We start from the raw sequence: 14,946 nt of genomic DNA, 5'->3' as shown, positions 1-14,946 counted from the left end.
AGATGTGCCATGCAATTAATATCAGAACAAAAACCATGAAAGGTTTGTTTTTGATAGCAGATATGGTCAACCTGAGAAAGTTACTGGTCAAATTGTAGGCCCACCCACATGGGCACACTCTGCCACAAGCAACTGAAAACTGTCATGCATAAAACATACCTCGTAATTTCAAGAATTTCTTGCCATTTCTGAGACTTTTGGTTGTCATGCTACTTTACTCTCCAAAAGTGAGCTGCAAAATTTGGAAACTATGTCCCTATGGCGTTATGTCAAGTGCTGATGCAATACACCCTGCCCAGGACTGCCTCCACTAGTGGCGATGTCAACTGCTGGCAGATGCAGCCCATGATGTTAGGTGATAGCACGGGGACTAGGCATACCCCACCCTGAACCAGGAACCACAGCAAACCGACCCACAGATGTGAGTCTGCAGAAGTGGAATGTGGGCAGACAGCATTTCAGCACCTGAGTGTGGGCTGCAAACCAATGGCCTCCGGAAGGTGCCCTGGAGTCTGTTGATGTCAGACAGCAGTAGGCCTGACCTGGGAGGCTCCCAGCAGCAGTAGGGCTATACAAAGACCAGCAGCTAGCAGAGGCAGTGTCTAGTTGTAGCTGCGACTGGCTGATCCATGTCACGTTGATGGCTGACGCAGAGTACTTCTTGGTGTACACAAAAGTCAATGACAGATGCCATTGGGTCTGGCTGACCAGCATTTGTACTGGCATGTGTTCGATTTATTACAAAAACTCACTGCTTCCAGTCATGCTCAAGGACTAGCAATAGGGTCAGAGACCAGCATGTGGTAACCTGTTCTCACCAAAGTGTGAGACCGGAGGCTTTTGCCATGCCAGTTCAGCATCATTTGGCACAAGCAGTGGAATTTGGTAAGCAGCCTGCTGGCTTGCCAGGTCACAGGTTGCAGAGTTGAGTTAGGAAGGTAGTCACATAAGAGTTCTCCCTTCTTCAGAAGGCCCAGTCCACTGGATTTCAGTCTGGTATTACCTCTGTAAATCACTTAAACTTTACACTTTTACAATTTCCTTTCTCTCATTCCAACTGTTCTTACACTAACCCAGTCCTGTTTATGATGTCTGATGGCTGCTGTGCTTAAGAAATACGTGCTTTCTCAAATGACCCACTCAGTTGCTGTACGGTGAGCAAGGATTTCCAGATAATGGGTGGTTTTGCACTGTACATTTAGGATGCACAAATGAGAACAAAAATTACAATGGTACTCAAAGTCAAGACAATAATCACTGCAATTTTGTGGTGGTAATTTCTGTGATATTGTCACACATGCTGTATCATTTGCTCCATGCTAATATGACCCTTTTGCACTACTATCAACTCATCCAGAGAGATAAGTAGGCTGGATCCAAGAAATTGTTCAGGAAGGTCAGGTTTTGGGTAGATAGAAAATCCAAAGGTCTGTTAGTCAGGTACAGTAGCACATGTGTTATGTTTAGGATTGTAGCCCCTGTTATAGTTGCTGAGAGCTGAAAAGTTGGTCCCAAAATGTCATAAGTTGCACCGTTTATCAATATACCACTACCTTGCGACTTCAACCATTCTGCACCCTTAGGTCACCCCTTCTCATAGCAATTCATGATAACCACTTGGTCATAGCACCATTCCAAGCACAGCCATTTGTATTATAGTATTAACTGTGCCCAATGGACAGTTGCTGATAGTCTCCAACCTATGGTGCAATACGGTGCAGAATACTGCATGGAGTTGATTACTTGTTCTCATACGGAGGATGTGGATGTGAAGGTGTTGTGATGTGCATGATGTGTTTGCTGCACAATACAGTGATCCTCTCTTGTGTTGGTCAAATGTGGTCAACTGTGAACTTGATGAGTATACAAGCTCTCACATTCCCAAATTGTCCAACAATGGGTCAATGTCACCTCCGAATATTACACAAAACGATCTACCTTTGAAACAAAGACCCACAATGAGTCTGCTTTTAAGCTCACTCAGCTGCTGATATCACTGTCTCATATGAGAACATGGTATCCCAGTGTCCTTCACAATGACCCTCAATATCTGACACCATTCATGGGTATTTTATACTCTACCACACCTGGTAACACCACTAAACACAAACTAGTCTAATGACTCTGGTGGTCATTCTACCTTGTACAAATAATTGCAATTCTAATCATTTAAGTTCCTGCCCATTGCGTGTATGTTTAACAAGTTACATTGACAACTGAGAATGTCTTCTGAGTGCTTCATTCTTTCTGTCAGGCAGTGTACATCTTCTCCTGTTTTTTCTGAAAAATAGTCAACTAAGCTAGCATTAGTTGCATGTAGAACAAATTAGACAAGACTCCATCCTCCTTCACAGCATCTCACTGCTTATGGTCCATTTCCAGAGTGGCAACCACACATGTTGATTCATTCATTGTGAAGCCTTTGCCTAACACACTAGAACAAACAATAGGATAAAAACAATTGGTTAAACACAAAGACACTTAATTCTAGAACTACTGTAACACAACTCAACCACCAACCATGCTCACTTGTTTCGACTGCCTGGCATAATGTCTGTATCTGCCACATGTAAGATATGTTACAGGAGATGACTGTGTATGAGGGGCACTATGACACAGTAAATTACACTGAATTCATATACCAGACTACAAACCCACTCTCTTCCCATGTGTTACTTTTCTATTTGTACACATCTATGCCCTCATTATTTCTCACTGACCTTGAACCCAGGCCTTCAGTATAATTTATTTACCACTGCACACTATTTCAATGTAGAAAATTCAGAAACAAACACCCTATTTCTGCTCACCCTATTGCACTGACAATGTTGTATGCCGTCACACAAAATATGGGGCACTTCTGGTGACAGTAACTGTTAGAATGGTTAGAATGGTCTAAGTGTTATTGACGTCATAACAGGCCATGATAATGATGATGATTCAGGAAGGTTGAATTGTGTGCAGGTATGAAGAACCAGGTCTTTGGACATTGTGGAACCACGAAGGCAGCAGAAACATTAATGCAATCAATTTAGCAGATTTTTGTACAGCCAATGTAATCAGTATACCAGTGTCATTTGCTGACAATGGGTTGTGGCAGTGAACACCACAAAACAAGGCAGTGTGTGGTGGTAATCATAGTAATTTCAATTGGCAATTCACACCAGTGTGATGGGCTTATGTTGTAACCAGGGCCACTCAGCATTAGTGTTACCTCAGGTGCTGATGCAATACAGACAGCCCAGTGCTGGTCGCACTACTGGTTGTGTAATGTGCTGAAGAATGAAGCTTGATGTGCCATATGGTATCATGGAGACTAGGTGCACTGTGCCCTAAACCTGAGATCCCAGCAAAGAACACAGCAACAGTAGCCCTCAGATGCGAGTCTGTGGCAGCAGAGTGGGGGCAGATGGTGGCTTGGTAGAAAGTCAGGTGCAGGCAGCACCTGAGAGTGGACTGTGAATCAATGGCCCACTGGAAGGCGCTCTGGAGTCTGTTCATGTCAGCCGGCACTAGGCCCCGACTGGGAGGCACCAGTTCAGCTCATGGCAGGATTAGGGCTAGGCCCAGCACAGAGACCAGCAGCTATAGTTGGAGTCAGGAATGATGATGGTTGAGTTTAGGCTTGTCCTGCTCACCTACATCACATTATTCAGTAGTATTCTGAACACCATAGCTAATACAACTGACTGTAGTGAGTTATTTAGTGAATTTTTATTCCATTTGTTGCTCATTGTCTCCTGATAGTGAGGGTAAGCAAAAAATTCTACACAAGCAAGTGAGAGACATAATTTGCAGCAGACATGCTTTTTACAAACACAAACACGTATATGTGCATACTCCATGTGCATGCTGCACTCCCTGTCTGTGCCTCAACCTGCATGAACCACCATTTGGGAATCGGATAGAGTAGAGGCAACAAATAGTTGTAGCTGGGACTGGATAATCCACATTGGTTGAAAACAGGCATGGAGTGCCTCTCAATGTAGGTAGTGTGGTTGGGTCTGGGTGGCCAGCCTTTATGCTGTTGTTCATTAGTTTTATTACGAAAAGGCACCAGTTCCAGTCACATCTGAAGCCCAGATGGAGATAACTGTCATTTACCAGAGGAGCAGAGCAGAGGCTTTCACCATGCTGACTCAAAATTTTCCAGTGCCCGCAACTCAATTTGGTAAACTGCCTGGGTGCAGGTTGTGGAGCCAGCTTAAAAAGGTAGTGGCATAACAATTCTTTCTCTTGTAGCTAAAGAGGGACCACAGGAAAAAGAAGTGAAAGAAGAGGGTGAATTCTTATGTAGATATAGCAACAGAAACTGGAGAAATGTAGGAGTACAAATAAGCAAAATAATTTTCCTGGCCTCAGTATCCAGGTCGTATTTTTTCTCCTCCTACCACTACCCCTGTTTACAACTGATTCCGTCCCACCTTGCTGCTCTCCACAAAGAATTTCTCCAGTCCTTAGTTAAACTGTATCTTGTTAATCATCTCCAAGCATCATAGTCTTCCAACCACCACACTGCAAAACCCTCCCCTTGTGTACAACTAGTTTGTCACATTTAACTGTTGCACTCTATTACTGCCAAACATCAAGAAACCACATTCTGCTAAATATTAAAATACCTTAGACCAATAAAGGTAAAATTAGTATTTTGTTCATCAGAACCATGACACTACAATGAGATTTGATACAGCTCATGCTTATCAACAACAGAAGTACTAGAACTATGCCAAATACTTTCTGTTATAACCTTTAATCTCCAATAATTGCATGGATATTCAAACACACTCACTTAGAAACAATAGCTGGTTACATGCTAACAACTCAGTATCTCTTATTCGACTGCCGTGCCGTGACATGCGGCTGGCGCCGTTCGTAGCTAGGTGGGGCTCCCGCGCTCAGCCGAGTTGCGGAGCACCTCTATCGCTGTTTGCGCGTACTGTCGTGGCGGCACTGTTAAATGTCGTGGCACTGTCACAACACTTTTCCCCCCTTGAAAAAAAAAAAAAAAAACACTCACTTCCTTGGAGACATGGACAGTGCGGAGACATCCATTGCCTCTTGTGAGGCCCCGAGAAGATCCCGCGGAGAGACACGAGAGTATGGTTGAAAATGTCCAGGACGGATGCTCGTGCGTGGAACATGCCTCCTGGACCAGATGATGGATGAAAACTCCGGAGCAGCATCCATAGGTGTCGTGGACCTGGGGGTGTGCTCCAGCGAGGTGGGTCCCAGAGACGGCTGCGTCGCGACTGGGGCCGGTTCCGGCGTACTCGGAAACGGTAGCGACGTCGGCTGCATCAACACGTACGGTAGGTCGGCAGCAGCAACAGGACTGGCTTCTCGGGCTGGTGGAGGCGAAGGAAGGGGTGGTGGCACCGGCGTGGCCACCACTCGTGGGTGCATCTGTTCATAATGGCGAACAACCATGCCGTTGTCCGTACGTATTTCACAAATCCCGCGGTTGCGAAGAGCCTTGACCACCCCTGGAATCCATTTAGGGCGAGATCCATACCCTCGTGCCCACACGTCGGTGCCCACTGAGTATTTTCCCATACTAGGGGACACAGCACAAGGCCTGACAGGGTGAAGCAGGTGCAGTAGAGTGCGCGGTTGGTGGCCATGCAAGAGTTCAGCAGGGCTGAAATCACCCAGAGGCGTGAAGCGATAAGAACTCGGAAATTGCAGCAGAGCGTCATCTGTGGAAAAATCACTAAGGAATTTTTTCATCTGGCTTTTGAAAGTGCGGACAAGGCGCTCGGCCTCTCCATTCGATTGCAGATGGAAGGGCGGTGCTGTAACATGATGAATCCCTTGTCCAGTACAAAAATCACAGAAGGCGTGCGAAGAGAACTGAGGGCCATTGTCCGTGACGATCGTGGATGGAAGACCTTCTAGTGCAAAGATTTTGGACAAAGCCAGCGTCGTCAACGCAGTGGTGGGTGACGGACATCGAACAACAAATGGAAACTTCGAGAAGGCGTCAATCAACAGTAGCCAATAAGTACCGAGGAAGGGGCCGGCAAAGTCAGTGTGCACCCGTTCCCATGGCTGCGCCGGATCAGGCCACGGAGAGGGCATTGTACGAGGTGCAGCCAGTTGTTGAGCACACTGACCACACGCAACAACCATGTGGGCGATGTCCGAATCAATACCGGGCCAATAAATGTGCCTGCAGGCCAGGGACTTAGTCCGAGAAATACCCCAATGGCCTTCATGCAACAGTCTGAGAACATCTTTGCGAAGAGAGGCTGGCACCACGACCCGTGGAGATGCACCATCCGTGGCCAGAAGAACAACACCATCACGAACAGACAGACGGAGGCGCAAGGCATGGTAGTTGCGAAGGGGATCCGATGCCCGGCCCTGGGTCCTGTCCGGCCAACCCCGTTGAACAAAACCGATCACCTGACTCAGGACCAGGTCCCGCGCAGTAGCTGACGTGACCTGCGAACCTGTAAGTGGAAAACCCTCAACCGCACGACGTTCTTCCTCATCAATGTGGAAACAGAGTAGTTCATCACGATCGAAATCGGGGCGGGGCCCATCGGCAATTGCGACAATGCATCAACGTTGGCGTGCTGGGCCGTGGGGCGATAGTGAATCTCATAGTGAAAATGAGACAAGTATAAGGCCCAATGTTGCAGGTGGTGAGCTGCCTTATCCGGAAGCGACACCGATAGGCTGAACAGAGAGACCAGCGGCTTGTGGTCAGTGATGAGGTGAAACTTAGAACCATACAAAAAAACGCTGAACTTTTTTAGAGCATAAATGATAGTGAGCGCCTCCTTTTCGGTTTGAGAGTAATGCCGTTGCGCATTGTTAAGGGTCTTGGAAGCATAGGCGATGGGTCATTCCGACCCATCCTCATACCAATGGGCGAGAACAGCCCCTAGGCCATACTGTGACGCGTCAGTCGCCAGAACCAAGTGCTGACCTGGACGGAATGTGGCAAGACAAGGCGCCGACTGCAAATGAGCCTTCAGGCGGACAAAAGCCTGCTCACACTCGTCGGACCAACAGAAAGGAACGTTTTTGCGTAACAGATGATGCAGAGGATGAGCTACCGCCGCAGCGGATGGAATGAAATTGTGATAATAAGCAATCTTGCCTAGAAACGCCTGAAGTTCTTTGACCGTAGACGGCCGGGGTAGAGCGTTAATGGCCGCAACGTGATGATGTAGAGGACGTATACCCTCACGAGACAAGTGGAAACCAAGATACACAATGGAGGGTTGGAAGAACTGTGACTTGTCCAGATTGCACCTCAACCCAGCCAAATGCAAAACCCGAAACAGTGAATGCAAATTGCGAAGGTGCTCCTCAGTGGAGGCCCCCGTGACAACAATGTCATCCATATAGTTTATGCAGCTGGGAATGGAAGCCGTGAGCTGTTCCAAAAACCGCTGAAAAATGGCCGGCGCGCTAGCGACGCCAAATGGTAATCACTGGTACTGATACAACCCACAAGGAGTGTTGATGACGAGAAAATCCTTGGAAGAAGCATCCAACGGCAACTGATGGTACGCCTCCGATAAGTCAAGTTTGGAAAAGAACTGGCCCCCAGCGAGCTTGGTAAATAACTCCTCAGGACGGAAAAGAGGATAAGTGTCAATGAGGCTCTGAGCGTTGACAGTGGCTTTAAAATCACCACACAATCGCAGACTCCCGTTTGGTTTAGAAACCACCACGATTGGCGATGCCCATTCGCTGGAGGTAACAGGATGGAGAATCCCTGAAACTGTTAACCTGTCTATCTCAGCCTTGACAGGTGCACGCAACGCTACCGGAATAGGGCATGCTCGGTAAAACTTAGGGCGAGCTGTAGGTTTAAGAGTAATGTGGGCTTCAAAATCCTTGACATGACCCAGACCAGCACAGAACACGGACGAAAATTCAGAACACAATCCATCCAGCTGTTGATATGGAATATCCTCAGATATGAGGTGCACATCATCATCAATGGAGAACCCGAACAACTGGAAAGCATCATAACCGAACAGGTTTTCAGTGCCCACATGATCCATCACATAAAACGTGAGGTGCCTAATAACAGACTTGTAGGCAGTGGAAGCATCAAACTGGCCAATGATAGGAATTTTCTGTTTATTATAAGTTCTCAGATTTTGCGTAACTGGAGACAAGGGAGAGGAGCCCAACTCCAAATACATGGAAGAATTAATGAGAGTTACTGCAGAGCCAGTGTCCACTTGCATGCGAAACACAAACAGTAACAAACAACTTATTTGTTTGAGAAAGCACACAGTTAACATCCATGTCCGATGCCTCGTCGACAGGAACCTTAGGGGACTGACACACAGAAGCAATGTGGCCGTTTTTCCTACATGAATTACACGTGGCCCAACGTTTTGGACACGCGGCCCTGTCATGCTGTACGAAACAACGTGGACAAGAAGGAAGTGCGGAACGAACCTGCTTCTGTGGTTGCCGTTGTCGCTGCGAGCGTTGCAGCCCAACGCGACGTTGTTTACGCAAGTGAACCGCCACCACATCTTCATTCTCCTGTGAAACAGGCAAATTGTCCGTGTCGAAAGTTGACTGTACTGCACCTACATCACACCACGCGTCTATTTGTGTGCCAGCAGCGTGAGACACTTCAAAGGATTGAGCGATGCTTAGAACTCCTGAACACGACGGGTTTGGCAGTTGTAGGGCACGTTGCCGAACTTCTTTATCAGGAGCATGCCGTAGAATAGCATCCCTAACCATTGAATCAGCATAAGACTCATGATGAGTGTCCGTGACAAACTGACATTTCCTACTCAGACCGTGTAGTTCTGCCGCCCAAGCCCGGTAAGATTGATGGGGCTGTTTACGACACTGGTAGAACGCCACACGGGCGGCAATGACGTGGGTGTTTTTTTCGGTAATAGTTAGACAATACGTCACACATTTCTTGGAAGGGCAGAGAGGCAGGTTCCCGCAGAGGGGCTAACTGAGATAGCAGCTGATAGATCCATGGGGAAATCCAAGATAGAAATAACGACTTACACATAGGAGCATCGACAACGCCGAAAGCCAAGAAGTGTTGCCGCAAATGCTTCTCATAATCCTCCCAGTCTTCAGCGGCCTCGTCGTAAGGAGGGAATGGAGGCAGAGAAGAGGAAGCCAGACGATGAGTAAGCGACGTCAACAACGCCTGAATAGCAGCCGTCAGCTGTGTTTGTTGTTCAATGAGCGCTTGCATAAGCTGTTCCATGTCTGCCCCATCACGAACACACAAATCCACAACACAGTGAAAATATCTGACCTCGTTGCCAAAAACTGTTATAACCTTTAATCTCCAATAATTGCATGGATATTCAAACACACTCACTTAGAAACAATAGCTGCTTACATGATAACAACTCAGTATCTCTCATTCGACTGCCGTGCCGTGAGACGCGGCCAGCGCCGTTCGTAGCTAGGTGGCACTCCTGCGCTCAGCCGAGCTGCGGAGCGCCTCTATCGCCGTTTGCGTGTACTGTCGTGGCGGCACTGTTAAATGTCGTGGCACTGTCACAACACTTTCTCCATCACTAATTCACATGATTCAAAGAATATTAAGGTATAATAACATTGATGACATAAATACTTTCATAGTGTTTGTAATGTCCAATGTATTCACAGCACTGTAAAATATGTACTAGAACAGACTTATGATATATGTTACAGATCTGCATCTGATATTTCGAAGGACTGGGCCAGTTCAGATTCGCGCTGGAACAACCAATTCACAGTGCGCCAGTCGTAAGGTGGGTTTATAGCAACTTTCTTCAGTTTACTCAGTAGGATGTGTATGGGTATAATGGTTTGTAATTGTTATTTTATAATTTCAATAGCATTAATCTGACTTGAGTTTTTATTTTTAAAATGACGTGCCACATTTAACTAATAAATATTCTGAACTGATACATCTGTGTGGAATAATTTTTAAATTAAGTTAACCTGTGAATAAACAAATATATTCCAAGAAAATGGTGAAAAATTTTGGACAGTTCATTATAAGGAAATCACTTGTGAAAAATTTCTACTCTCAATTCCTGCTTTAGAAAAAAAAGTAAAAAACGAACTTCACGTAATATTTTCAACATTAAAAACAGAGAATCAAATGAATCAAAATCTATGATACACCTTCTAATATAAAGATGATATTGTCTGTTTATGTGAAGAAAATTTTAAAATAAATCACATGGGAGAAGAATCTCTAGTTGCCAGGATGCCCAAAAAAAAAAAAAAAAAAAAAAAAAAAAAAAAAAAAAAAAAAAAAAGACATAAAAAGTTGAATCTCTAACTGACAGAAATGATTTAAAGCAACAGTGAATATAGTTAATTTCATGTGGTGCAATTTAGATGTAACTCTTTCCTACTATTATCTTTTGTGAGGATAATTTTCTGTGTTGAATTCTGGAGCCTAAACATTCAACCATGTTATTTAATTTACCTGTAGTAGCTCTACTTCAGATGCCCGAGTTCCAGCATCAGCAATCAGATTCTTCTCTCCACTATTAACATTAATATTCAGTTTTTATGTTCGTTTGTAATATATTCAAGTAATATTTTCTTTCAGTATAAAATTTTTGTGACTATTTAAAATGTGTATGTTCTAACAACAATATTTATATCAGTCTGAATTTTGCAGCATTCTTGAAATCTGCCACAGATGGGATTGCTGGATGTTCTTTCATGTTTTCAGCTAGTCAACTCGGATCTCATAAAATTTGCTACTTCATTGCCCTAACTGCTGGAGCTACTTCTTACAAGCAGTATTTCAGGCACTACTGTGAGGGTGTTTTCTTGCAGTAACATGCTTCACTTAAAAAAAAAAAAAAAAAAAAAAAAAAATCATTCTGCCATGGTAGCATTGTAATGGGAAAAATGTAAATAAACACCTGTAGTTCAACATTTTGGCATTATTGTACGTAAGCCTTGCATGTATTAACACTGTAAAACATGTATGTTGTGAAGAAGTTAATTACATATACTACATAAGTAGCTTTGTAGATCCCATTCAAAAGAAAAATTCTATGTTGCATTTTGTCAATGAAAATCTATGCAAATTATGAGCTACAACTGAATTTGGCCTACAATATTTTATTTCAATAGGTTTGATTGGTCTTATTTTTTCCAGTTCACTTATCAACAGCATAAATCAGGCAGAAACACCCTCCGTAGATGTTTTTTGCTATAAAGATGTAACTTAATTTGCATTAAGATGTATAATATACTGTAAAATGTTCTATTTTAGTATCAAATGTATAGGTATGTTCTTGTTACAGAACTCTGTTGAAAGTAACTTTAACATGAAAAAGTACCAACAATTATACTTGTACAGTTCTTTCACACTATTTAGTTTACAGACAAGAAAAGTAGTGTGCTTATCAGCTAGATCTCCTATTGATCCACATTCCTCATTCAAAATTAGTGAAACATTCCACAGAAATATAATAGGCAAAGCAAAGTTGCAGTCAAAGTGTACAGTTCACAGTACCTGTAAATTACTTGTGTCAAATAATGTTAGTAATGTAAGTGAAATGTTAACTTCAGTATTCACCTACTGTACCTCACATAGTTTTAATATCTGGAGATTGGATGTCTGACAGAATAGAAATGCAGGTACTATAGCATATGCAAAGAAACTAAAAGTCTTCTAATTCAAATAAAAATTATTTGTCTTCATCACAACCATCAGTTTATTTATTTTACAAATTCCTTCTTCCACCATATTCCTTTAAATACATTTCAAAATTGTTCATTTCAGTTTCCTGAAAGGACCCAGCTCAGTATGCAATGTTGTTCTTATTAATTGATGTTTTCCATGAAGAGGTTTTCATTTCTTGTTTCTATCAATACTATTGAATTAATAATGGACAATAATTGAAATAATCCACACAGATATTGGTTAACTTGCATAATATGACTTCTCTGAATGACTGAGCAATGACATTTTAAGGAAAATTTTCTGTAACTGTATATGTTATACTACAAATTTACATCTGTTTAGTTAAAGTAGTATACTTTGTTTTTGATAATCTTTATTTAAGTTAGTAATGCACATTGCAAATACTGAAATCTCAGTCTGTACAAATTCTGTATCTATAATAATAAATGAACAAATTATTCAATAAAGGAATACTTAGTAATTGGCAGATTTAAATTCATGTCTGGAACTATTGCACTACAGTTCCAGTAACTGACACTAAAAACAGACAATTTTCATTATATGCTAATCATACAAATACTGCTGTTGTATTGGAACTTCACCTTTTATCACCAAATAATTTACTTACTAGCGATTCCTATAAAATTACGAGCAAAGTAATATACGCATGTAACTCATCAAATACCAGCATATATTTGGTACCTTGCACATCTTAATAGTATCCAGAGTCTAAAGCTTAGAATGCTGATGACTGGAAAATTCTGTCAGACAAACAGAGTAAACTGGATAACAGAGAAACTTAAATATATTACATGTGTTATTGTATGACTTAAATAAATACACACATCAAAAAAAGTTTTGCATCACCCCGGTTCCCAGAATTCCTGAAGATAGATGTTGACTGTGGATATCGTATCACAGACACAGTCCGTTTGACAGTTCAGAGATGTCATTAAATCTGCCCAAAGACATAAACAATCATGCATGAGCGGTGCCTATTAGATGGAGGGGGTCTGACAGCAGATCAATTCCAATCATTCCACCAGGAATGAGGTACACAGCTCATGTTGTCTGTAGTTCAGCCATGCTGAGATGGTAAATATCGCGGTTCAAACACATCCGCATTGTTGCTTCGTGCCAGGAAGGGCTCTCAACAAGGGAAGTGTCCAGGCATCTCAGAGTGTACCAAAGTGATTTTGTTCAGATGGAGGAGATACAGAGAGACAGGAACTGTCGATGACATGCCTCACTCAGGCTGCCAAAGGGCTACTATTGCAGTGGATGACTGCTACCTACGAATTATGGTTCAGAGGAACCCTGACAGCAACGTCGCCATCTTGAATAATGCTTTTCGTGCAGCCAGAGGATGTCATTATGACTCAAACTGTGGGCAACAGGCTGCTTGATGCGCAACTTCACTCCCGACATCCATGGCGAGGTCCATTTTTGCAACCATGACACCATGCAGTGTGGTACAGATGGGCTCAACAAATGGACCGCTCAGGATTGGCAGCTTGTACTCTTTGCCAATGAGTGTCGCATATGCCTTCAACCAGATAATTGTCAGAGACGTGTTTCGAGGCAACCCGGTCAGGCTGCATGCCTTAGACAACCTGCCCAGTGAGTGCAGCAAGGTGGAGGTTCCCTGCTGTTTTGGGGTGTCATGATGGGGGGCCGACATATGCCGCTGGTGGTCATGGAAGGCACCATAACGTCTGTACGATACCTGAGTGCCATCCTCCAGCTGATAGTGCAACCATATCAGCAGAATATTGGCGAGGCATTCGTCTTCGTCAATGACAATTCGCGTTCCCATCATGCACATCTTGTGAATAACTTCCTTCAGGATAACAACATCGCCAGCATGTTCTCTATACATGAACCCTATCAAACATGCTTGGGATAGATCGAAAAGGGCCGTTTATTGATGACGTGACTCACCAACCACTCTGAGGGATCTACGCCATATCGCCATTGAGGAGTGGGACAATCTGGACCAACAGTGCCTTGATGAACTTGTGGATAGTATGCCACGATGAATACAGGCATGCATCAATGCAAGAGGATATGCTATTGGGTATTAGAGGTAAAGGTGTGTACAGCAATCTGGACCACCACCTCTGAAGGTTTTGCTGTGTGGTGGTACAACACGCAATGTGCAGTTTTCATTATCAATAAAAAGGGCGGCAATCGTGTTTATGTTGACATCTATTCCAATTTTCTGTACAGATTCTGGAACTCTCGGAACTGAGGTGATGCAAACCTTTTTTTGATGTGCGTATTAGTACCATGATGAATTTCTGAATTAATAAGTAGAAAGAAGGAATAAACAAACAGTTTGTGCTTGGTCAAATGCAATGATTATCTCCTCTCTTCACACAATGGGATTAACATGTGTATCACACATATTAGAAAGATTAGAAATAGGAAAGAGGTACTGGAATTGCTGGCCACATAAAATGGTGTACCTTTCCTATTATTAAATGAGCTGTGCAATACTCCACTGTCATGTACATTTCCAGAGTATTTTTTATCTACTCTTGGCAACATATGGAGCTAGAAACTCACTAATTTGATGCGGTTTTGACAAATAAGTATGAAATATACCCAGGTACACTAGCACTACTGAAGAAAAAGGAGATAATGAAATGTAGTTCAGCCAAGTGTTATGGTTGTTCCAACAAACAAAATTCACTTTGCTGTGATTTGTACAGTGTAATGAAACTTAAGACTGATTGGAACTGCACCCTAAGGACAAATTCAAACACCCCTTTTCTATTCTAGTATGTCTCCTTCTATTCCAATCTCCATGCGGTACTTGTTGGCACAATTATCTGAATAACAGATTCATAAGTAATAACTTGGTCATATTCTTTAGAGCAAACATAATGGAAAAAATTTAGCAAGATTTAAAGGCAAATGATGTTTACAGAATGAAATTTTCACTCTGGAGGAGACTGTGCACTGATATGAAACTTCCTGGTAGATTAAAACCATGTGCCAGACTGAGACTCGAACTTGGAACCTTTGACTTTCACAGGCAAGTGCTCTACACCCAAGCATGACTCATGGCCTGTCCTCATTACTTCACTTCCACTAGTACCTCACCTTCCAAACTTCACAGAAGTTCTCCCGTGAACATTGCAAGACTAGCTCTTCCAGAAGAAAGGATACAGCAGTGACATGGTTCAGCCACAGCCTGGGGAATGTTCCCAGAATGAACTTTTCCCTCTGCAGTGGACTATGTGCTGATATGAAACTTCCTGGCAGATTAAAACCATGTGCTG

General features: G+C 43.2%; 1 protein-coding gene across 1 annotated transcript in view; it reads left to right on the top strand.

Moving 5' to 3' along the window:
• The window catches only part of LOC124595417 (diuretic hormone 45), a 113,673-nt gene extending 101,991 nt beyond the window's left edge, over positions 1-11,682 (top strand). Inside the window, exons 3-4 of the mRNA XM_047134148.1 lie at positions 9,673-9,752; positions 10,694-11,682. Of these exons, the coding sequence (XP_046990104.1) occupies positions 9,673-9,751 (79 nt within the window). The 3' untranslated portion in view covers position 9,752; positions 10,694-11,682. The remainder of the gene's footprint in view (positions 1-9,672; positions 9,753-10,693) is intronic.
• The last annotated feature ends 3,264 nt before the right edge of the window (positions 11,683-14,946 follow it).

The sequence above is a fragment of the Schistocerca americana genome, chromosome 2, assembly GCF_021461395.2.
Source record: "Schistocerca americana isolate TAMUIC-IGC-003095 chromosome 2, iqSchAmer2.1, whole genome shotgun sequence".
Classification (NCBI taxonomy): Eukaryota; Metazoa; Arthropoda; class Insecta; order Orthoptera; family Acrididae; genus Schistocerca; species Schistocerca americana.
This window is presented reverse-complemented; position numbering and strand designations above follow the sequence as displayed.